Source organism: Aedes albopictus, chromosome 2 (assembly GCF_035046485.1).
Source record: "Aedes albopictus strain Foshan chromosome 2, AalbF5, whole genome shotgun sequence".
NCBI lineage: Eukaryota > Metazoa > Arthropoda > Insecta > Diptera > Culicidae > Aedes > Aedes albopictus.
The window spans coordinates 286,459,583-286,485,375 of NC_085137.1; the positions used below are offsets into that span (position 1 = coordinate 286,459,583).

The 25,793-nt window shown below is 39.2% G+C and overlaps 1 protein-coding gene across 3 annotated transcripts; it reads left to right on the forward strand.

Annotated features, from left to right (window-relative positions):
• The first annotated feature begins 511 nt into the window (after positions 1 to 511).
• On the forward strand, positions 512 to 23,329 carry LOC109408214 (protein vav). Of its 3 annotated transcripts, XM_019681463.3 has the most exons (14): positions 512 to 876; positions 10,281 to 10,459; positions 10,524 to 10,598; positions 10,834 to 10,943; positions 11,014 to 11,114; positions 14,656 to 15,027; positions 15,095 to 15,214; positions 15,274 to 15,390; positions 15,458 to 15,634; positions 16,826 to 17,028; positions 17,143 to 17,514; positions 17,575 to 17,727; positions 22,633 to 22,801; positions 22,869 to 23,329. In XM_019681463.3, the coding sequence occupies exons 1-14, from the start codon at positions 661 to 663 to the stop codon at positions 22,926 to 22,928; spliced, it is 2,424 nt and encodes an 807-aa protein (XP_019537008.1). In that variant the 5' UTR covers positions 512 to 660; the 3' UTR covers positions 22,929 to 23,329. The 3 variants fall into 3 exon arrangements, with proteins under 3 accessions (XP_019537008.1, XP_019537009.1, XP_029728789.2); XM_019681464.3 differs by lacking the exons at positions 10,834 to 10,943; positions 11,014 to 11,114 and adding an exon at positions 14,446 to 14,548; XM_029872929.2 differs by lacking the exons at positions 512 to 876; positions 10,281 to 10,459; positions 10,524 to 10,598 and adding an exon at positions 14,446 to 14,548.
• The last annotated feature ends 2,464 nt before the right edge of the window (positions 23,330 to 25,793 follow it).

The following is a 25,793-nucleotide window of genomic DNA, read 5'->3' on the forward strand; positions in this document are numbered from 1 at the left end:
ATCTAGATTGAGTTTAAAAAAGGGCGAAAGTAACATGAGAGAGTTCTCTTCATCGACACTCTCTTCTGCAATTTAAAGTGACAAGATGCAAATTCAATCGAACTTTTTTACACTTAGACGCTAGATTGCATCGCAACCTAGCGATTTATGACCAAAAAGTTTAACCATACTTGCATCTTGTCACTTTGATTTGAAGAAGAGAGGGTCAATGAAGAGAAATCTCTCATGTTACTTTCGCCCTTATTTAAACTCAATCTAGAAATAATTTTCGTAAAACAATTATTGTTCATTCTGAAAATCGCCCGTAAAAATGAAGGGTGAAAATAAAGTCTAATCTCCGTACATTTTCGATACTGTGTTATATCGACGATTTTGACAGCAACAGAATGAGCGAGATAGATAGTGAAGCAAAACAAATTTAAGCAAATATTGACAATTTGGCATCGAAAATCCACATAGGAGTAAGAAGTGCAACGATAATTTCGCTCTCAGCCGACGTTCGTTTTGCAGAGAGTGGACAGGCAGTCTCACTCATCTTCTTCGCCAGTCAGTCACTTCTGTAAAATTCTGTGTTTGTGCTTTTATTTTGTGCTATATTTATTGAAAAAATTGATTCCCGTAAACATTTTCCCGTGAATACAACAACCAAGCCCTTGCGGAATGGCCATGGCAGACGATCTCTGGCGGGAGTGCGCCGCCTGGCTCACTCGGTGCAAAATCATCCCAGCGGATCACAAAGCGAACCAATCGGACTCGGAGATCAAAACCCTGGCTGCAATCCTGCGGGATGGCGTTCTGCTGTGCAATCTGCTGAACTTTTTGGACTCCAGTGCATTCGAGGCCCGAGATTTCAACCGGAAGCCACAAATGGCCCATGTGAGTAGGTGTTGGGTTTCGATTTTCGGACGTAACTGGGGCAGCACAGATCCAGCATAGGAATTTTCTCATCCTGCTCCAGTGTTGTTCCATATTTCAAGCAAAACTTGTGAAAAGATCTCATCGAGATATATTGTCCCTAAATTAATTTTAATTTGTTCTTATAAATTTTGTATAAATCTATGTAAGGTGAAATTACTTATTCTAATATTATCAATCAAAGGGACATTGTTTTATGAACCTGCACTGATTCCTCCTAATACTTTTTTGGTACTCGTCTACTGAATCAGCAGTTTTTTTCCTAGTTACATATACAATATATTTCGGGTATTTTAACCAATAGCGTACCACTTAGTAGCTGAAATTTGTCCTGAACGCAAAACAATATATCCTGATTGAATTGTCTTCACCAATGATTGCGAAATAAGTTCTATACCTTCCTACACATTGCAAATAAGAACTGAACAATAACACCATATTTTTTCATTTAAAAAAAATCATTTAAAATCCACTACCGGGTTCAGGGTCTAATTATATTATTTCACGGTCCGCAGGTATGTTAAAACATTTACAAATTGTTTAATAATCCTATCGAAATATCTAGGAACATTGGCTTTTGGTTCCCGGTGGAAGCTTATCAGTGAAAACAGATTTGAGTAGGAATTTTAAGAATAATTGTAGCGGGTCCATTATTGGTTAAATACCCTACGAGCCGATTCGGATCAAATGGTAATCATATCATGGATAAACAAAAAAATGAAAGAAGGCGGTGTCATATCACGTGGCGAATAATATCAATATCAGCACTGATGTCGTTTCGTATAATGTCTTTACTGATACAGTGATAGCGCGATTTTGTCACCCTACGTTTTTAGATAAATGTGAAGCTGCGATTTTTTATCGTCGGCTGCTGTACACAAAGAATATAACGGACGGAGAACAGTGTATTGATTACAATGTGGCTCTCGAAACGATTTAGCATAAATTCATCGAATGCCCAAGAGTGTTCGATTCATGTAGAAGTAGCGTGATTCAAAAAATCGTTTTTGCTCCACACCGCTTATTCGATTCGTAACCAGATTCAAAGCCTTCTCCTAACTAGACCTATGCGCCGACTATATTTTGTACGGCGGCGGCTTGAATCGGCGTGACCTAAATTTGACCATATTTCAACATAGGCAAAGCAAAGAAGTTGTCTTTACGCTCTAGAATTTGTAGTCTGAGCTTTTACGTGACAATTGATGACATAAACTATTACGTTAAAATGAATACTTTTTTGCCTTTCTCGTGCATCAAGGTGTACCGAAAGGCTATATGTTCACTCCAAAAATGACTTTTTCTATGAAGAATCCTCAAAGCAACTCAAGGAGGAATCCCATAAGGTATTCCAGGAGGAATCTCCGAAGAAATTCGAAGAGGAATCACCAAAGGAATACCAAGAGAGAATCCCTAAGGAATTTTTGGAAGAATCCTCGATGGAAGAAACCCCTGAAGGAATTGTAAGTGGTATCCTCGAAATTACTCTAGGAGGAATCTCCGAAGAAATTCCAAGAGAAATCCCCGATAGAATTTCAGGAGAACTTTTCGAAGGAATTCTAGGAAGAATCACTGAAGGAATTTTAAGAGAATATCTTGCAAGAATTCTAGGAGGACTCCGAAGAAATGTGAATAGAAATCACCAAAGGAATTCCATGGGGAAATCCCGAAGGAATTCCAGGAGTAATCCCCGACAAAATATCAGGAGGGATCCCCGAATGAATTTTAGGAGGAACCCTCGAAGGAAGTCTAGAAAGAATCCCACAGAGAAATTACAGGAGAAATCCTTTAGGTATCCGAGGGGGCACCTCCGAAGGAATTCCGGGAGGAATCTTCGAAGGAATTACAAGCGGATTCTACAAAGCAGAGCCCCGGAGGAGTTCTAAGAAGAATCTCCATAGGAAGTCCAGGAGGAATCTCCAAAGAAATTCAAGAAGGAATCCTCGAAGGAACTCTAAGAAGAATCGTCGAATACCAGAAAAAATTCCGAAGGAGAAATCACCGAAGAAATTAAAGAAGGAAATCCCGAAAGAATTCCAGGAAGAATCCTGGAGCAATGCCATGAGGAATTTTTGAAGGAATTTCAGGAAGAATCTCCGAAGGAAATCTAAAAGGAATCACCAAAGGAATTCCGGGAGGAATTCCCCAAAGTAATTCCGGGAGGAATTCCCCAAAGGAATTCCGGGAGGAATCCACGACGGAATATCATGAGGAATTCCCGAAAAATCCCAGTAGGATTTGATGAGTCCAGGAGGAATCCTTAAAAAAATTCCAGATTTTTTTTTAATGGAATTCGAGAAGAATGGAATGGTAGAAGTATTTCTATAAGTATTTCTGTAAGGAATCAACGAAAAATATCCAGGTGGAATCCCTCATACGAATTCCATAAGAGTTCCCTGATATAATTCTAGGAGGAGTTCCCACAGGAATTCCAAGGGGAAAACCCGAAAGAATTCCACGAAGAATTTCCGAAGAAATTTGAAGAGAAATTCCCGTAGAAATTTCAGGAGGAATCCGCGACGGAATATTAGGAGGAATCCCCGAAGAAATTTCAGGAGGAATCCTCGAAAAAAGTTCCGGAGAAATTCCCGAAAGAATTCCAGGAGAAATTCTCGAAGGAACTCTAGGAGGAATCCTCGAAGGGTTTTAAGGAGGAATCTTCGAATAAATTACAGGAAGAATCCCCGAGGGAAGCCCAGGAGAAATCCCTGAAGGAAGTCCAGCAGGAATACCCGACGGAATCCCTTGAAGAATTCCTGAAGCAGTTCCAGTAGAAATCCCCGTAGAAATTATAGAAGAAATCCTTGCTGGAATCCCAGGAGGATCTCCTGCAGGAAATCTGTGAGGAATCTCCGAAGGATTTCCAAGCGGAATTCTCGAAGGATTTTCAGGAGGAATCCCCACAGGAAGTCCAGAAAAATTATCCGAAGGAATGCCAGGACAAATTTCCGACGGAATTCTAGGAGTAATCAATGAAGCAATTCCAGAAGAAAACCCCAAAGGAATTCCAGAAGGATTCCTGAAGGAATTCAATGAGGAATCCCTGAACCAATGCAGGATAAATCTCCGAAGAAATTACTGAAGTTCCAGGAGGAAACCCAGAAGAAATTTCAGGAGGAATCCATTATGGATATCCAAGAGGAATGCCCGAAGGAGTTCCAGGAGACATTCCAGAATGAATTCTAGGAGGAATCTCCGAAAGAAGTCCAAGAGGAATCCCTAAATGAAGTGCAGGAGAAATCCCTGGAGGAATTGCATGAGGAATCCAGGTGGAATCTCCGAAGGAATTCTAAGAGGAATAACCACTTGTAACAATCCGCTCTGTTCACGAAGATAACGGCTTAAGCGCCACCCTCATCTAGAAGGACCGTTACCTCTTTTCAAAAACCCGGTATGAGATCTCCTGCTCAGGGCAGGCCAAACAGTTTAGCAGAACTTCTTATCCCAACTTTGACCCAAACGACGCGACGCAAATAAACCAAACCAATTCAAAAAAAAACTAAAGAAAAATTAAAAAAAGAAAAAACTATTATATTGGAGGACTCTCCAGGACTGATCGGTAGTGATTCGAGTGACTTTAAGCTCAAACAAACTCGTTTGTTTCTTCAAATTACGACCACGGTCTGGTGAGGTGATTACTAAACTCGAAGTAGGTAAACTTTATTCTTAAAATCAACGAAATTCAAAAAAAAAATAATAAAAGCAAATTTAATGAGCTTTACAATCCATCCGTTTCTAATTGTTCCTAATTTTTCAGTTATATTCTTAATCAGAACAAACTGGCTACGGACCGTGACGTCACAATCGAGCTCGTCAAATAGGCGGTTCGGGCTGATTTAAATATTCGAGTACACTAGTTTATACGTTGCGCAATCGTATTCAAATTATATGGTCTGACCTTATTCTTCGGCGAAAGGCTGCTCCCACGTCGGACGATTCGAGCAAGTCCTCGTAGACGGTCGACGAGACACCGATGCGACGAACCAGCTTGGCGAAACACGTGGTTGCCTCCAACAACGTCCCGTAAAAGCCAACTCGTGCGTGGGCCAATACGGGGTGAATGCGTCCCCGGTCCTAGTGGAGCTTTCGAGCAGTTGATGTGTAGCTCGCTTCCAAGCCTTGATACGTTTCGAGTTCCTCGGCTTGGTTTTCATCACAATCGAGCACGTGGCGTTCGATCGACGGACGAACGGTTGGATGATCGGCCACTGGTTCACGTCTTGGCTTCGGTTGGGAAAATCCACCCGGGATAACCCCAGATAAACCGCCCACGTTTTCGGGCTAGGCCTGTTCAACGTGTTCAAAATTTAGTGTTCACTCAAGTCCAATTGCTCACCAGCTTACCTGATCGGTTTCTTCAAATTATTCACAATTACGATTCTCAAGCTTTTCCTTACTTTTTTATACAACTCACTAAATTTACTATAAAAGGGATACAAATTGTTAATTTAATTTAAATTGAAACTTTAATCGCGCACTTACTTCGACTTTAGTTCAAAAAGAATCAAGATTAAACTTTTCAACTTCAGATAAGTATCACACTTTTATCGATCTTAACGATCTGAGCACTCCACCAGTAATGATTAGACGAGCGCGAGACGATTTGGGTCGAGCTAAAAAAATAAAACGCAATAACTACCTCATAGTGTACAAGTGCGTACTATTGTCTTTTTTTAGAGGTCAGTTTTGGAGAGAGAAACCTCATATAGAAGTTGAATTTTCATTGGTGGCACATTATCTGCATTGGCTTACCTAGGTGGAAATTTCCACGACTTACCGTTTTTGAATATTAATTTGGTTTATTCGCCTACGGTTATGCATTCTTATGTGCATTGCTCGACACGATTGCTATAATGATATAATCTCATACCAAGTTATTTTAGAGGGTTTCTTCTATCCAAACATAGGTGGCTTGAATGTTTCTAGACATATGGCATGAAACGCCTTTCATTCCCGAGTGTAATAAAATACAACATTGAATATTAAATAGGGTTACACACTGAATATTAGAAGGAATCCCCGAAAGAATTTCAGGAGTAATCTACGAAGGACGTCTAGGAGGAAACCCCGAAAGAAAATCTAGGAAGAATCTCCGAAGGAATTCCAAGAGGAATCTCCGAAAGAATTCCAGGAAAAAGCTTGGTGGAATCCTCGAAAGAAGTCCAGGGAAACCACTGATGGAAGTCTAGGAGGAATCCCTGAAAAAAAAATGCAGGAGAAATCCTTGCAGGGATTCCATGGGAATGGTCGAATGAATTCCGGTAGGAATATCCAAAGTATTTCCAGGCGGAATCCTCGAAGGATTTTCAGCGGATCTTTCCGGGTAGGGGGAAAAGATTTACAGGAGGTATTATCAAGAATTCCAGAAAGAAATTCTTGAGGAATTTTTGTGGAAACTCCATGAAAGATCCCTCAAGAATATCATGGAGATATGCCTTGTTATCATCCTAAGGGAAGGAACTCCTACAAGATTCCCTGAAGCAACTCCTGTAGGAATTCCTGAAAAAGCTTATAGAGAAATCTCTGATGTAACTCCTGGAGGCATCCGTGAATCTTCCTGGAAAAATCTCAACCTCAACCTACAATCTGAAAGAACCCCAGGAGCGACCCCTGGAAGAAATCCTAAAGAAACTTCTCGAGCAATCCCCTAAGGATATCCTGAAGGAACTCTTATATAGGAAACCCTGAATAAACTTCTGGGGTAATCCCTGAATTCCCCTGTATCCTTGGATCGTCTTATAAGATTCTCTGATGGAACTTCTGTAGGAATCCCAGAAGAAATTCAGGAGGAATCTCTGAAGAAACATCTGTAAGAATCCCTGAAACTCCTGGAGGAATCTCTGATAGAATTGCTGGAAAGAACCCCTGTTGGAATTTCTTAAGGTACTTCAGAAGGAATCCCTGCAGGAACTCCTAGACTAATTTCTAAAGACCTCCTGCAGAAATTTCTGAAGAAACTTCCCACGGGGTTCTTGATGGATCTCCAGGTGGCATTATGAATCCTCCTAAAAGAATCGTTAAAGGAACTTCTGGAAGCATACATGAACGAACCCCCGTTGAAGTAGCTTAGGGAACTTCTGAAGTAATTTCTAATAAACACTTGGAGGCATCTCTGGTTCCTCCTGGAGCTATTAGGGAGATCCCTGAGAGATCACCGAAGGAACTTGTAGAGCAATCCCTGAGAGAACTCCTGAAAGAATCTCTGAAAAAATTTCTTGAGGCATCCTGAAGTAATTCCAAGAAGAATCTCTAAAAGAATTCAGGAGGGATTCTTGAACAAATTGCAGGAATTTCTGAAGGATCTCCTGGAGGATCTCTGAGGAAACTCCTGGACTAGTTCCCAAAAAACTCCTGTAGGAACTTTTGAAGGAATCCATGAAGGAACTCTCAGACTAATCTCTGTAGGATCTCCTATGAGAATCCGCGAAGGATCTTCTTCCTGAGAGATCTTCTGAAAAAAAAATATCCTGGAGGCATCACTGAATCCTTCTGGAAGAAGAAACTTCTGGTGAGATGTGAATGTGTGTTCTAAGCAGAGATGCCATTTATACAGATTTATCTGTATTATACAGATTTTTGAGCATTCGTACAGATTTCGTTTTATATGAAATACAGATTTTAGAGCTGGAGGGGCTATTTCATTTTTTATGGGATACAGATTTTTCTCCCAAATGTTGTATGGGATACAGATTTTTGAAAATTTTGATACAGATTTTTGAAAATTTTGATACAGATTTTTCAAAAAAAATCATCTGGCATCCCTTAGTTGAAAAATCAGTTATTGTAATCAAATTCTTGTGATGAGCCATTTTACGAAGTGACAACAATGTTGATGATGATATTGATTTTCACGGGTTATTGGACGCTACCTCCTGTCAAAATTCATTCATAAAATCGGCTCGTAAAATGGACTTTCCACTTATCCGCGAGCGGTAATGGCGGCGGCGGGCACAAATAACCGATTCGAATTATGACGTTTCTTGGGGATCGCAATCGATTGGTGCCACCAAACGGTGGGTGAAGGGGTGAGGAGGAGAATGAAACTGTTTTGACTTTCCCCCAAGAAACGTCAAAATCCGAACCGGTTGGATATGCCCGCCGCCGCCATTACCGCTCGCGGATAAGATCGTGAGATTTTTTTAACAGTAGACGTTCGCTCGGTGCAAATCGCAATGCTTTTTAACTGCAAGTCCGCTAAGTGCAACAATTTTGCAGTTATCGCACCGCTATCCGTCAAAATGATATGTCAACAACGATGCGATGTTTTTCGCATACACTTTTGTTGCAATGCGATGTTTTCCGTATGCACATTGGTTGCATTCTGCGGCTACTGACAGTTATGTGAGTATGGCAGTTGTTGCAGTTATCGAATTTCATTCGGTAAGTGAAACGTAAACATGTTGCACTTATCGAACGTCTACTGTATCTCATTTTTATGTAAACATAATTTTGTTCGTGCACTAATCACCGGCGCGAAAAATGAAAAATGAATTCGCCTCGAGAGTCTTTCTTTGTATGGGAGTGGAACTCGCGAGAGTTTTTGGAGTGTGAGTGGACGTGAGACACACAACAAGCAATTATGAGTGTTGAACGAACTCCTCGCTGCGCGGCAAGCTCGTGCTCGCTGCTGTTGAGGATTTGCGTTGTGATTTCTGAGTTTTATTTTAACTCCTCAGAAAATCGCCGAAATTGCTTCCTCATTTTCTCGCGAGGGAGTTTCTGTCAAGCCTGCTCCTAACAATTGAGCTGATTTGGTTGAAAATTGAGAGTGTACAAGCTCTTCCAAATTTTGTATGGGAATTACTATGGGAAAACGACGTTTTTTATACAATTGATCGTAGTATTTCCCCAAGGGCTCAAAAGCGTTAGTTGACCTTTGATACTCTTTGGCTACTTTATCAGCTACAACTTTGCCGAAGACCACATTCAAATCGGACGCCTCATTAATTAGTTATCGATTTTTATCCAAGTGGTGAATCTTTAACAGTGATCGTTCAGCTTCCCACCAGGCAACATTGCTGCACTTGGCGCCAAAGATAGCCCACACAAATCATGGCTACTATGTTTCAAGGCAAATTGCAGTGATGCCCATCGAATGGTGTAACAATCATGATCAAAGATTTTCATCCTGGATAAAAATCTATAACATATTAATGGGACGTCCGATTTGAATGTGGTCTTCGGCAAAGTTATAGCTGATAGAGTAGCCTAGTACAGTAGACGTTCGATAATTGCAACATGTTTACGTTTCAGTTACCGAATGAAATTCGCTAACTGCAACGACTGACAGACGTCAAACGGTTGTCAATTGTTGTTGGATGCAGCCAAAATGCACTCAAAATCATCGCAATGCAGCTGTAGTACATCCGAAAAACATCGCAACTCTGTGGACGTTTTGTTTTTGACAGATAGCGGTGCGATAACTGCAAAATTGTTGCACTTAGCGGACTTGCAGATAAAAAGCATTGCAGTTAAACCGTTTGCACCGAGCGAACGTCTACTGTAGTACCAACTAACACTCTAGAATACTTGGGGGAAAGCTACGGTCAATAGGCTCCTAAAGGCCTATCTCAATTTTTGCATAAATTAGTCAAGCATTGGTTAATATGACATATTTACTCATTTTTCGTGTATTCCTATCAAATCTATTGAGATCAGAATAGCATGCTTCTTTGCGGTATAGGTACAACAAAATCGGGAAAATATTTTTCATTTTAGGAGCCTATTGAATAAAAAACGTCGTTTTCCCATACTAATTCCCATACAAACTTTGAAGGGCTTGTGCACTCTCAATGTGCTAATGTCCACGCATCCTTCCTCCCCTGTAGATTCGAAGAAGTGATCTGATTTAAAATGAATGTTCATTGAAATCGAATCATTTCAAAGAGTCATCTTTGCAGTAAACGCTGCGCAGTAGGCGTGGCCGCTTTGATGCTTGTATCATATCTTCGATATGCTGCAATCATTAAGATTGAAAAGAAAAATAATCGGGCGTAATCTAACCTGATTAATTTCCAGGATGCTTTCTTGTGCTGGTTGATTAGATTAGATTTGATAGGTTCTAATATATCTTACAGAAGATATCTTGAGAACAGCAGTGGAAAATCTTTGGAAATCTCTACTAAAATGCAATGAAATTTATGTAAAAAAATAGCATTTTTTTTTTCGAGAAAGAACCAAAAAATGTTAATGTATCACTTTTTTTAACGTCCAAAAAGTGCCTACCTTTTAAAGACTTTTGAAGAATCAGTATAGTATTGATTGAGATACGGTGAATCCCCCTAATATTTTGGGGTGGCGAAATTTAGTACCTTTACTCTATAAAACTATTTATCTCACAAGTTCCTAATACACATTTTTCTTTTCAGTTTTTATGCATTCAAAACATCAAGCTGTTTTTGGAAATATGCAAAACCAATTTCGGCCTTAAGGATTCGGATCTGTTCGATCCCACCATGCTGTATGATCTCACTAACTTCCATCGTGTGCTAATAACCTTGTCAAAGCTTTCCCAGTCCCGTAAAGCCCAGTTGGCGCATAATATAGTGTAAGTTTTTGATAACTTCATAGGTTGTTTGTTATATTGATTGAAACTGTATTAATTCTTGCAGCGGCTTCAACTATCAAATATCACAGTCGGATAAGAGTCACTCTGATGAAGACATCTATAAAGATTTACACGGATCGTAAGTAGAATGTTTAAAATACTGTAATTATATTTTTCATCATTTTCCAAGCGTATTAAGAGATAGTAAGATTTTCGAAAGTTTAGCTAAATTTTATCTTTTCATTGTAAAATACAGTTTGAGAAGATATAGACTATGTCTACAAATATGCTTCTTTCATGCTGAACATGAACTGCATGTTCATGTTCAAATAATTCAATCTGCTTCATTCAAAAATTGACTCCTCGAATTACAGATCTAACATTTATACTACTACTAAAACGGAAGTTAGGGATGTAGTCGAATCGAATAACGTTAACCAATTTTACGGAGTGACTTGGACTACAGATCATCATTCCTGCTTTGGTAATGAAACAACAGCTATGATAGGCGTTACACTTTCACTAATAAGATTGTTCGTTTTGTGTTATGATAGATTACGAAGCCAGGGATATCTACGATAACATCGCCAATGATGGCGAGAAAATTTATGAAGACCTATGCTATGTCACTTTCTCTTCAACCACTACACCGCAGGTTAATAGCTAATTATCGTGGTTCTTGTATTGTAGATCTTCGTAGTTTGAATCGTATTTTGTTGCTTGTTAGAGAGTTAGAAGATCATTGTTCAAATTAATTTTGATCGTGTTGATCATTCGTAGCATTTTTCTTAACGTTTATTTTGTTACAACATATTATTTGCATTTTTTGATATCTTTTTGTTGTCAACGCACCGTGATTATGTCAAATCGGATCGCTTTTTTTGCTATTATATTTTTCACATGGAGGTGGAAACATTACTTTTCGAAGTACATATGTCTTGCATAATCTACAATATTCAGTGTTTCCCAACGGGGTAGTCACGACCCACGTTCATCACAAAATGTTAGGAAGATGTTTCACTTGAGTTGTATGGCTTTTGGCTGTGCTTATCACTGTGAACTTGCTCGGTGCTCTCAACAAACAGAAAAATAAATTAACAATTTTTCATTTCATATCTCAGGATTCTGAATACTTAGAAAGTTGATGTCTTCGGAAAAATTGTTTGGTAGATCTAGGACTCACAAATGATGGGCCGGGGTGAATTCTGAATTCCACCATTAGCCGGTGCTAGTGAGCATATCAATTTGATATTAGAAAGATGGGGAATTCGGAAATGTTAGTTTAAAGGTTAAGTCACATAACATAAGTGGAACTCTGGCTCAAAAAGTTTATGCCTTTCCGAGTTCGTACGCTGGTATACAGGGTATCGAAACGTCAAATGCATTATAACATTGCCATACTCTTTTTCAGCATGTATACCATTTTTCATTGCTGTGAAGTAAAACGAAGACCTCATAGATCCAGACTGGCAGCACGTGGAGATCTAAAATAGGGCATAAATTGTAATAAACTCTGTAAACTCAAGTCGAAAGTACGTTTTATGACTTTAAATGTATAGGGAGATCGATATGTGAAACGTGGATGTGTTATTTCGAAGATTTCAATGAATTTATGACAACATGAAGAAGTGAATAATTCCAGAATAATAATTATTTCCAGCAGCTACTTTTGCGCATATCTCAGATGCCAATCTTCGTTCCTGTATTCTTTGCCAAAACTGGAATACTGGTTGGATCAGATGTTTTTTGTTTACCAAAATAAGTGACAGTTCGACGCCTTTTATGAAATATATAACAGTTTCGCGTGCTGGAAACAACTTTTTCCTTCGCTCTGACCATGGAGTTCCACTTATGTTATGTGGTTAAGTGCTTATAGTTGATGGGTCGTTTGAAAGGATATATCTCCACTACGCGGTACTAGCGAGTATGTACATTTTAACATGTATAACATTCGGATCCCGATTACCTAGACAGATGCAGATGATACATTCGGCATACTTTAATGACAAACCATGAGCTTACTGATTATAGACACTATATGTCCGATCACGGACACTGGACTGAGGAATGGCCGGCTCTTCCCACTGAAGAGGGCTCACATGAACAACTGCTGCAGAGGATAGCTCGACGACTTCACATAACAAATGGAAGCCTTGTAAAAGGCTGATTTATTTGGCTGTCCAAGGAAAAAGGCTTTGGATTTAATTTCCAACGCGTTTATTCAAAAGACTGATTGCTCTTCGAGCAAATGCGATCACTTACACTGAGGATACTATTATGCGTTGCGCGAAAATTTGTACGCGCAAGCGCCCATACATCTCCGCCTGTAAGAAAAATCATTTTGGTGTTTTCGGCGCAGTATTCCTTGGCCAATTCGCGCACTTATTGTAGAAGACACCATAACGATTAGACATACCAGCGGAGGACTATTAACGATTTTGCTCCATTTTCGCTCTCTATTTTCTTGCAACGGGTAATACAACTCCGAAAATCATACGAATCAACTATGATTTTTTGCCACAAGAATTTCTTGGGAAAATCATAGTCACGAACTATGATTTTGGATTCAAAGCGCCAACTATTATTGTCATACTGTTACTGTATAAATTTCATAACACTCACGTATGAAAATCATACCGATAACGTATAAAAACTGAAACTATGTCTTATGACTATCATACATATTTTAATGAAATATTTTGCACAAATTAAAAAAAATCGCAACCTGGAATCGAACCAAGAACGTCAAGGTTGGCGAGTGTGTGCTTTACTCATTCGCCCTTCGATACTTCGGAAGTTGTAGTGGTTAGAAGTCAATAAAAGGTTTTGTTGTTTTTAAGCAATGGTGTTTCATAACACATCTTATGATTTTCATACGATGCTTCTTATGAGATTTTTCATACGACAAGTCTTATGGATTTCGCTTTTCAATGTATGAAAAGCATACGAGAACTATGAAATGATGAAAACAATGAAAATAACTGATTCATAAGATGTGAACTATGAAAAACATACGAACAGTATCCTCAGTGTATATATCCCACCCCAGCATTCCCAAAACACACCATCCACCAATCAGCGTGAGCCTAGCTCGCATTGGTCGGTGCCCTGATCGACGCTGATATGTGTACATGTCGCAGCGTGTTCTTCACGTCCTCGTCTCGCTTCGTTCGCATGGTCTCGCTGTTGTCGGCTTTGCCTTTTCTAAATCTCTTGCAAGACTCCCTAGTCCAGATATCTCTGCATAGCAGATCTAAACATCTCGGGAGTCTGTGTATTGGCTGCTTTTCTGGTCATGTTAGGAATTCCATTGCAATCATTACAAGGCCCTTCCCAATCCCCGCGATCCTACGAAAAAGGGCCAATGGTTCGGGTCACGTCCTTGTCGGCGTCATCCCACGGGTTCATAACGGCCCTCTGACATAGGCCTTCGAAACAGGCCCTTTTGCCTGCTTTTATAATATCGGTCTTGAGTTCGATTTTGGCAGCCGCAAACCAGTTTCTCAGGTTCGCAATATTCTGAATCCACCAGTACGCCAGTGACCTGCCCACTAGCGATTGAGCTTCCTCCATAAATATTCTTAAATCTAAAGATAACCCCACTGAACTGAACCCATAATTCTCGTCAAAAAAGCCGGCTGAAAGCTTGGTAACGAATGAAAGCTTCTAGTCTCTAAGAAAAAAAATTGCAGATTTTTAAAGTGAATGCAATCTTTTTTTCCTTCAGATAGAGGCAGTGAATAGAAATTTGAAATGCTACTTAAGTTAGGATTACTCTTAATTTATGTTAACATTCACAATGGTTAACATAATCATTAGGTTTGATATACTTATCTTTGATAAACGGCAGTTCCCAAACTTTTAGCATGTTGCAAAAATGTTGAAGATTTTTTCCCCTATTGCTTGTCATTATCATTACAGCATCTGCTATGGCAATTTGTTTTATCTTATTTATTTTATTATTTTCCCTTTTTGCATGTTCTTAGAACCGTCAATCACATAGTTTGCAGTGGTCATGATGAACATGATACCAAAGTAGAAGAAGTTTATCAAGATTTATGTTCAATACAGAATATTTCAAGGAACCAGGTAAGTTGAGCTTTGCTTTTTTGATCGTTTCCTTTATATCTTTAATGTTGTAACTGTGCAATTTTCACCGTTTTCACACCACCCAATGGTATATTTCATCCGTTTAGTTTGCATCGACAGCTAGTTTCGAGCAGAGAGATTTCGTCATTAAAGAACTAGTCGACACGGAAACCAACTATCTAGATGCATTAATGGCCCTAAAATACAAATTTATGCAACCGCTGGAAAGGGCGCTAACGAAAGAGGTGCTACGTATAATATTCCCCTGTATAAAAGAGCTAGTGGACATCCACGAAAAATTCCTGGCCAAACTGAAGGAAGCGGTGGCCGTGGATTCCAAGTTGAAACTTAGTGTAGTGTTTTTAGAATTTCGAGAACCGTTTCTCATCTACGGAGATTATTGTTCCAGTATGACCAACGCTACCGATATGCTTCGAGAAGTGTGCAAGAAGTCGTCGAATGTTGAGCAAATTGTTAACGTAAGAATGTGTTACAATAATTAGTAATGAAAAACTGGTTTTAAGTATTTATTCAATTCAATTACAGCAAAGTCAAAAAGAGCACAGTGATGGTCGATTGCAACTACGTGACATATTATCTGTTCCTATGCAGAGAATCTTGAAATATCACCTTCTATTAGATAAATTAGTACAAGAAACAAGTCCGGTATGTGTTAGAAGCACAATTTGTCGCATACTTATCAATAATTGTTTGCATTTTTTTAGTCACACGAAGATTTCCGTGGCCTTGAACGAGCCAAAGAGGCAATGGTAGATGTAGCACAGTATTCCAACGAAGTTAAACGAGATTCGGAACACCTGGTTGTTATACAAAAGGTTAAAGTAAGTTGATAATATCCTCGACCGTTCTGAGTACAGCGTAATGATGAATGAAATGTTTTACTTCCAGGAAAGTATTTTAGATTTGAACCTTCCGAATGGAAACAATCTCGAACAGTATGGTAGGCTATTGTTAGATGGTGATTTAAATATAAAAGCCCACGAGGATCAGAAAACTAAACATCGATATGCCTTTGTGTTTGAAAAGGTGATGATATTAGTGAAAAATTCGAATACAAAAATCGGGGTAAGTCTTTATCAGCCACTATAAATAAAGTAACGAAGAATACCTCTAGTATTGAAAAAACCTAGGGGAATCGAATGGGATCTATCTCTGAAAAACGTTGGTAAGTGGCTCATTGTGCCCATTTTCCTGATCTTTTTCTTCTTGGCGAGCACTTCAACAGTTTGACTAAGTGCTCCATCTGCCAATGACCATTTTGTATTTGTATATCGTGTGACAGGCACGAAGATACTCTATGCACAAGGTGTTCCGTCGTGGAACGGGGATTTTCGGGGTGAACGTATTCGGGATCGGTAGCTCGCTTGGAAGGTGGACTGTAACACCTTGTGACTTTCACTGTGCTATTCCTTCGCGTTGGCGCGAACACAAGGACTTCAAAGAAATTTCCATTACAAAAAGTTACTGGACACAAGTATTAATATTAAATTGTTGAGCTCGTTCCATATTACTTTCAAAAGTAAACAGCAATGAAAAATGATATTAAAAAGTTTCGAATAGGTATTCCTCGTAAGTTTGTTGACCGGAACGTCTCCTTCTTTATAGCTCTACGTTCCCACTGAAACTTTTCAACTACACAGTTTTTAATTGAAGGGCTCACGCTATGTCTGAACCAGCAGATTATAAAAATTATAAAAATTCTTTCCACCAAATATCAGCATTCAAGCTATATTTTCATTTGCGGAATGTTTTAAAATATTCTATCGGTGAAAATTTTTCCATACATTTTGTATGGGAGAAAAAATGGCCGAAAATAAGAATTTCATGTAAATTTGTATGAAAAACAGCTAAAAAGATGAAAAAATCAAAATTTCCCCGATGAAATATTTTAAAACCTTCTGCACATGAAAATATAGCTTGAATACTGATGTTTGATGGAAAGAAACCCGATGTACATTCATTTTTATAATCTGCAGGTTCTGACATAGCGTGGGGCTGTCTTTGCCTGCCATTGCATGAATTAGTATATTGTGAGGCAAGCACAATGATACACTATGCCCAGGAAGTCAGAACGGGAATCAAAACCGTTGTCTCCAGAATGGCAATCCATAGCCTTAATCACTAGGCCAACTGGAGGTGGAGACCCTATAACATTGACCGGAACATATTTTGGTTATATTTCTTTGTTCAAAGTTCAAATTTGTACACTGTGCATCGATTGCATTCAACTCATCCGTTCCGTTTCTCATTCCACAGGAAGGGCAATATGTGTTTCGGGAGGCACATAATCTACAAGACTACCGTGTCGAGATCTGCCACTCCCGACGGACTTTGGGTCGGGACGGTAGACTGAAGTATTCCTTACTATTAGCGAGAAAGACCCAATCGACAGCATTTACTTTATACATGAAAACCGAAGAAGAGCGGGATAAATGGAAAAGGGCCTTCGATATAGCCATGTGAGTATGTAGACTAAACATCTTTGTGACACCCGGAAAATGTTCGACGAAATTAGGGTGATCCAAAAAGAATGTTGATGTGACTCTAAAAGCTATTATTTCACAAAATTTCAGGGAAGTCATAGATCCAATAGGGTGTCGAAATACGGATCATAGATTCAACGTATGCACCTTCGACGCACCCATTATCTGCAGGCATTGCTCGAAATTTCTGAAAGGAAAAATTCACCAAGGTTACCGCTGCAAAAGTTGCGAAATAGTAGTGCACAAAGGCTGCATATCGTCAACGGGCCGGTGCAAACAGAACCAGTCTCCGCCGCCGGTGTGCGATCGATTACTGTCGGAGTTCAACTGGTTCGTTGGGGCGATGGATCGAGACACGGCTACCAATAAGTTAGAGAAGAAAAAAGTTGGCACCTATTTATTACGTGTCCGTCCTCAAGGAGCATCGAATTCTTATGAGACAATTTACGCGTTAAGTTTAAAGTATACTAAACTTTTTTTAATTAAGATAGTTGAATTCATTATTTTTTTCTATTATTCCAGAACCGATAACAAAATTATAAAACACATGAAAATTTATCAAAAGCAAGAAAATTTTAGCGTGTTGTATTACCTGTCGACTCGAAGGCATTTTAAAACTATTGTGGAGCTAGTATCTTTCTATGAACGAAACGATTTGGGTGAAAATTTTGCTGGGTGAGTACTTTCCACTGACAATGGTCCTGAAAGCAATTTTATGCCAAAACGCGTTGAAATCGTTAAACAAAGATTTCGGTTTATGATACACACGAATGTTCTACTTGTATGGGTAAATGAATAATTATCCGAAATGTGTAATGGCAGCTTAAACTTTCTTTCTGGACCAATCGTGTGGTGTTACTTTTGCCCGAATGTCATTTACCTAAATGCCAGTTCACCCGATTACCCAACCCATTACCCCGAAAGTCAGTTCCCCGAATAAACCGTTTCACTGAAGAGAGTATATTTTATATTATGCGCACTGAAGGGTTAAATGGCATAGTCATTATGGTGATTGAAAGAACGTCGATCCGTAAAACTACCGATCTATCAACTTCATCGGAACCACCTGCATACTCGCTGACCCACCGCAGATTCGTCATCGTAGAGCTGCAGCAGGTGTTGTAGACGAGATCTTTAGTGCGAAAGTTACCGTTCCATCTACCAGAGCTGCGGCAAACACACGCGAGCTAGAGAAACGGCTTTCCTCAAGTGACCGGTTGGTGGAAGATCGACGAAGAAATGTGTAGGTTGAGCATCGATTCGGTAATTGCAAATTGATCACGTTCTGATTGATGAACGGCACTTGTCCGACATTATAGACGTCATGACCTATCGTGGCGCAGACAAAACTCCCAAAACTCTCCGTCATCAACAATGTACGCTACCGACGATCGCCACGGTACGACGCGAGATCGACTGGAAGCAACCGAATGTCGCTTCAGCATACCTGCAGAATCTCATGGCAGAGCTGCCGGACGAGGAACTCCAACAGGACTTCCGAAATGACCAGGGATAAGGATGTGAGCCTCTTGATGGACCAACGTAAGATCAAGGTGGTTGAAAGGTGGAAGCAGCACTTCAATAAGCATGGTAATCAAGGCAATGGAGGAAACGACTATGCCAGTACAGCAGAGGACGAAATGAATTCTGAAAAAAGTTAAGAATATCATACACCAACTCAAAACCAGCAAAGCATCTGAACTCATCAATATATATTAGGCCTGTCCACCTTTTCAAAAATGTTAAAACTGGTTAAAATTTCAGCAAAATCCATTGAAATTAAGAGGTGCATCAAATCAATTTTGTGTTTTTCGACTATTTTTGAACTTCAAAAAATCATAACTACACTAAAACTGGTCAAAACTTAATTCTTTCGGCAGAAATTGAAAGCTATACTTGGGGGTGATGCACAAATTATGTCACGCAAAAATCGACCTTTTTCGACCCCCCTCCCCCCTATGTCACACTTTTTGTATGGGACCTCAATGTTTTTGTATGGGTTGTCACGTTTAGCAAAACCCACCCTCCCCCCTAAAAGCGTGACGTAATTTGTGCATGACCCCTTGTTTTCTTCAAGTTCTCCGAACAACGTATGCCAATACAATTGAAGGAAAAATGTGTACTTATCACATTTGTAATCAGAAAAACCTTAAAAAGTTGATTTTTTGATAGATTTCGTTCTGGAACACTCTAATATATGTAATAAGTTGGATTTTTCAAAACGGCATCATGTTCTCCAATGTTGTTTGGTTATTTCAGCAAAAAATTTTGAAAACGACGTATAATCAATGGTGTAGCATTGATTATACGTCGTTTTCAAAATTTGTTACGGATTTGCTTCTTTGACACCAATGTTGTAGGAGTTGAGCAAAAATTACTAAAATTCGCGAAAGCCAAATGTGGCCTAAAAACTAGCTTTTCGGGTGCAATCACGCTTTGGCGCGCAAAAAGTGGCATCACGTCAGCACTGATATGATAGCCAACACCTGTCATCATCACGTTTGTTTGTTATCACCCGTAGTTGGGGGTAGCCAAGGCAAACTACAAGGAAGCAAAGCTACTACGTTCAGTACAATTTCGCGCCACAGCGTGATTGCCTCGAAAAAGTTAGGTTTTAGGCCACATTTGGTTTTCCCGAATTTTAATATTTTTTGCTCAACTCCTACAGCATTGGTGTCAAAGAAGCAAATAACCAAAAAACATGAGAGAATATGATGCCGTTTTAAAATATCAAACTTATTACGTATATTAGGGTGTTCCAGAACAAAACCTATCAATAAATCAACTTTTTAAGGTTTTTCTGATTACAAATGTGATAATTACACATGTTTCCTTCAATTTTATTGGCATACGTTGTTCGGAGAACTTGTAGCAAACAAGTATAGCTTTCAATTTCCGTCAAAAGAATTAAGTTTTGACTAGTTTTAGTGTAGTTATGAATTCTCGAAGTTCAAAAATAGTCGAAAAACACAAAATTGATTTGATGCACCTCTTAATTTCAATGGATTTTTGGAAATTTACAGTTACTTCTTTTAGGAAGCCAATCAAAATATGGGGGTGGACTTGAGAATCAGAGAACATTTTTGAAAAGATGGACAGGCCTAATATATATATATATATACCCAGAAAAGTTGGCCATCTGTTTGCACATTGTTGTATTCCGCGTTTTCGGGTGGTCGAGAACATTTAAACGCGAGTTATACAAACAATAAAACGAATATAAAAGTAACATTTATTAAAGCTACATTGTACTGACTACAAGACTAACATGACGAGACGAATGACTACTGACAATAGACAAATAAGTATATAGATGGATGCTGATGATGACGTCATTGTTGCGACACAGATAATTGTCGTTGATGAGTCCAGCTGCTAGGGATGTTCATTGGCTCCAACATCTCCCCCTCTAATTTGTTGAGTTGTGTCAGAACTATCCTGGTGTTTTTCGTGCCTACGAAGAACACAGATGCTCTGTAACAGAAAGCATAGTAAAATCCAGACGAAGAGCTTGCGACGAGTAGCGGTTGTTCTAGGCCAAATGATTGCATATCCTTGACGGTGAAATTTGTGATGGCCTTTACAGATTATGTACGTGGTCACATGTGCACGAGTTAAAGTAACATTGATTATACTATGCCTTTTTCGTTGCATTGGAAATCCGTTTCGGTCTATTAGATGAATCAAACACTTTATTTTCAACGGATTTTGCGATTGTTTCAGTTGCAGCTGCTTTTGTTGCGGTTTGATGAAACAGTCTAATCTGTATGCAGAAGAAGATTGCCGTTTCACATCAAATAAGAAATCACGCTTGATCTCCGCCGGATCGCTCGAATCGATCTGCTCTGGTTTGGTTGAAGCTTCTCCCTCCCTGCTGTAGTTGGAAATGCTGCTCGTATGTACTGGCTCATGGGAGGAATCTTCCGTGGATGATGGTGTCACTGGTATTACGGGCGGGTCCGTTTGGCTGAACGGTGTGTAGTAGCTACCAACTGGGAGTAACTGAATATCGCGAGACGCCAAATATTTCGCCATCAGTTGATCGATAAGACACTGCCGCTGCTGTAGAGACAACAATATACTGTTCATTGTCTCGTTGTGTTGTTGAATTTTTGGATCGAGCGGCATGTTTGCGTCTACTGAAGATATCGACTGTGTGGTGCATGACGGTACGCATTGTGCTTGTAATAACTCAATAGTGCTTGGCCCATCCCTTGCGAGATCTTGTGACACCTTGACGGGTAGTTGTTCCGTCTGATGGTAGACATGCACCACAGGGGCACCGTACTGAAGTGCTTGATGCTCATACGATGAACATTGATTTTGGAATGACTGATAGGAGAAAAATTGATTTGCTTGCGATGCATGATCTGCATGTTGCGAATGCTGCCCCTGTGAAAGCTGAGTTAGTCTTGCTGAGTGGGGACCATCTGGCACTGCATGCATATGGTTCGACCCGGGGCGATTGATCATGGTATGGATTATTTTTCTCCTTTAGAGCACTGCACGCATCTCGGTAAATGCTTCATAAATTCACCGAGATTTCCAAAATCCTCGTCGCCACTGTTGTATTCCGCGTTTTCGGGTGGTCGAGAACATTTAAACGCGAGTTATACAAACAATAAAACGAATATAAAAGTAACATTTATTAAAGCTACATTGTACTGACTACAAGACTAACATGACGAGACGAATGACTACTGACAATAGACAAATAAGTATATAGATGGATGCTGATGATGACGTCATTGTTGCGACACAGATAATTGTCGTTGATGAGTCCAGCTGCTAGGGATGTTCATTGGCTCCAACACACATATTGATAATCAATCTAACCGGAAAACTTAACAGCTATCAGAGGAGTAATTTACCTAATTCATTCACAAGAAAGGCGACCAATTCTAATGTTAAAACTTCCTAGCGATCAACATTTTGAATGCAGGCTACATAGTGCTATCCCAGATCATCTTCCGTCACCTGTCACCTAAAACGAATGAGTTCATGGAAAGTCATCAAGCCGGCTTCATCGAAGGCCAATAGACAACGGATCATCGTACGGCAAATCCTCCAGAACTACCGTGAATACCATATCCTAACGCATCGTGTGTTCTTAGATTGTGATGCAGCTCGGAGTTATGGTGAATCATGGACGAGATAATCTTTCCTGGGGAGCTGATCAGACTAATTAAATCAACGATGGACGGTGGACAATTGATTGATTGATTTATCTTTATTTGAGAGACTTTCAGCCCTTGGCTGAAAGGACGGTGGACAACATTACCTAAGGCTTTCGTGTGAACTATCCAGTAATTAATGGAAGGCTAATTGGAATATTCGAGCGCCGACCCATTAAAATTGATCTTCGCCACAGATCCGGTTGGGTGTCCATGGAGCAAGGCAGCCGCAAATTAAGCATTCTTGTGTAACATCACGTAACTTGATTGATTATGTATGTGACGTTGAATGCATTACAGATAATTCGTGGTAACCGAGGAACCGACGTTCAGGTTAATGACATTCGAAAAAAAGTAAAACAATGGTTTTTTGTTGCCCTTCCCTAATTTTTTATTCTTTAAACAGCCTAAACCAATCGCTACAATGGCCTTTCAAAGAAGTTATAGCGACGGCCTTGTACGACTTTTCCCCGAATGAACCCAACCAATTGCCGCTGCGGCAGGGCTGCCAAGTAATTGTTATAGGAAAGGAAGGCGACAGTAAAGGATGGTGGCGGGGAAAAACGTTAGAAAAGGTTTGTAACTATACATATATGTACTCCGTGTGCCTCTTCTTGAACCTGCATTATCGTTCCATTACAGGTTGGATTTTTCCCCAAGGAATATGTACGCGAAAACCAAACGATTTCGGACGATCAATGACATTACGACTACTTCGTTTACATCGAACCGCATGCGACAAAACGCAGGAATCTCTAAAAATGGAACTTATCTGGAAAATCTATAACTACCTTGTTGTTACTGTTATGCTTTATTGTTTAATGGTAGGGAAGAAAGCCTAGGAATAGTGTGTTAAGATCTATGTACATTAGTGCTGGATGTATCGCTATAGTTTATTTCATTAATTTAAAATTACTGACATTCAAGAGAGACTTAATAGTTTCGATGCCAAATTTTCTATATATATTTAAGCTATAAAATATATATACAACCAAATTACTTAAAAATTACAATTTATCGATAGATATCACCATCCATGATTTTGTTCAACCTCATTAGAAAGCGTCTATAAATTACGTTAATAAAAAAATGTCCATTTTCAACCCTCTTTCCCTCTTTCCTTTTACACTGATTGTAGAAGACCCTTGAAATTGTTGTATGAGTCGTCACACTTTGCTGAACCTGGCTGAAAGCATAAAGTAGAATGTTATAGTTCATTAAATTACTATATGTACACTCCCGTTCAAAAGTTTGGGGTCACCCCCTCAAAAACATGTCATTTTTTTTAGGCCCATATCTCCGCCAATTTGCGTCCGATTTCAAAACCCTAGGTTTCCTTCAAAAGATAATAAGTCAAAGAAACTTTGAACATGATTTAAAAGAAACTTTTTCGAGAAATTGTGTATGTAAACTTAACCTAAAGTTGACAAATTTTCTAAAAAATGAATATAAACTTACGGCAGTGTCGCTGGAAGTTGGGTCGACCAAATTATAAGATGAGAGCGGTAATATGACCCATTTTCTATAAGCTTTCAACTGCTTTTTACAGAACTTAGCTAAAAAATCTAGAAAAAAAAATTATTAAGTAAATTAATCCTTGTGTTATCGACCAAAAGTTTGGGGTCACCCCTCAATATGATGTATCGGCCAAAAGTTTGGGGTCACTTTCGTAAAACATGGAAAAGTGATTTGGTGATATCTTCGTCATCTATAGTTGAATTTTAATTATTTTTGGTTCATTTCAAAGATAATTTACTAAATTTACGTTTGATGTCTTTAACTTAACGTATTTAACGATTTTTGTATATAAAAATGGTATGTAAAGTTAGCACATTTCACCACGCTTCAAAAAATGACGCAACTTTACGTTAAGTTTTAGTATGTAAATTTCAACAAATATGTGTGGTTCAATGTCTATGCAGTAAGTATCATTCATTTTGTTTCAAATAAGCCAAGAAGAATTAAAATTGAATGAAAGATGACAAAGATATCAACAAATCACTTTTCCATGTTTTACGATAGTAACCCCAAACTTTTGGCCGATACATCATATTGAGGGGTGACCCCAAACTTTTGGTCGATGACATCAAGGATTAATTTACTTAATAATTTTTTTTTCTAGATTTTTTAGCTAAGTTCTGTAAAAAGCAATTGAAAGCTAATAGAAAATGGGTCATATTACCGCTCTCATCTTAAAATTTGGTCGACCCAACTTCCAGCGACACTGCCGTAAGTTTACATTCATTTTTTAGAAAATTTGTCAACTTTGGGTTAAGTTTAAATACACAATTTTTTGAAGAAGTTTCTTTTAAATCATGTTCAAAGTTTCTTTGACTTATTATCTTTTGAATGAAACCTAGGGTTTTGAAATCGGACGCAAATTGGCGGAGATATGGGCCTAAAAAAATTACATGTTTTTGAGGGGGTGACCCCAAACTTTTGAACGGGAGTGTATCTCAGAGTTGAGTGCAACTAATGAAATGAAATCTTTACCGCTAACTGGCGCCGCCTAGTGGCAAGACTTCTAAATCAGACAACCCTTTTAAATGTTCTTGACACATCAAGCAACTTTGCCGAAGACACCAACTTTCAAAGTTATCGGAATCCTGCGATACAAGCGATATAATGACTACAGATTCACTAGCGGCGCCTAGAGACAGACTACCGAACCAAACGATTTGTTCACAACGGGTACGCCATGCACAAGATGACTGTTCGTTCAAAATTGACTGGGTTATAGCAAAAAAGTGACCAAAATAGAAGCCTTGCGAGATGGTTCCACTTCCCCACTTGACACAAATACTCGACTTTCTGATATTCCACTTTTACGTATCAATTATTGCTTGATTTCTTTGGGTATAAAGTATTCGTTCCAGCCATACGATATACACATGCAAAATAGTCATTTACAGCTCTCAGCTAATAACTGTAGAAGTGCTCATAGAACACTAGGCTGAGAAGCAGGCTTTGCTAAAGTTGGAACGTTTCGCTACGCAGAAGAAGCTGTAGTCGATCAATTGCCCAAAGACTGCTATAAGATTGATTTTGACACTTACTTAGCCTTTCTTTCGGGACTGGATTGTAGCATCCGTCTTGATGGGTCAAACACCAAACACATATCGAAACATTTTGTACTACAAGGTACAAGACGTTTCGATATGTCTTTGGATTGGATTTCTCTATAAATTACGCTTGAGCTTGATTGGCCGCCCGTGGATGCTACTCCAGCATCGCCAGACCAGCTACACTCACACACAAAAAACCAATGAAATATCTGCCGGGGTTAGTCCAGGCGCAGGCGCGGTCCAGGCATCTTCAGTGTGTGGGTGTTAATGATCAGGTCATCTATTTTAAGCGACAATGGCGCCTGCCACATCAAGGTGCAGGTCAATGTGAGGAGGGAGAAGAAAATGATGATTGCAATAATCGTTTGTATCCACAACAGAACGAATATGTATACCTCTGCGTTTGCACAAATTCATGCGGATGTCGGAGTGTCGGTGGGACACGGTTGGCAATGTGTTCACACATTGGTGCGTGGATAAGGTGATAGATCAATATTTATTA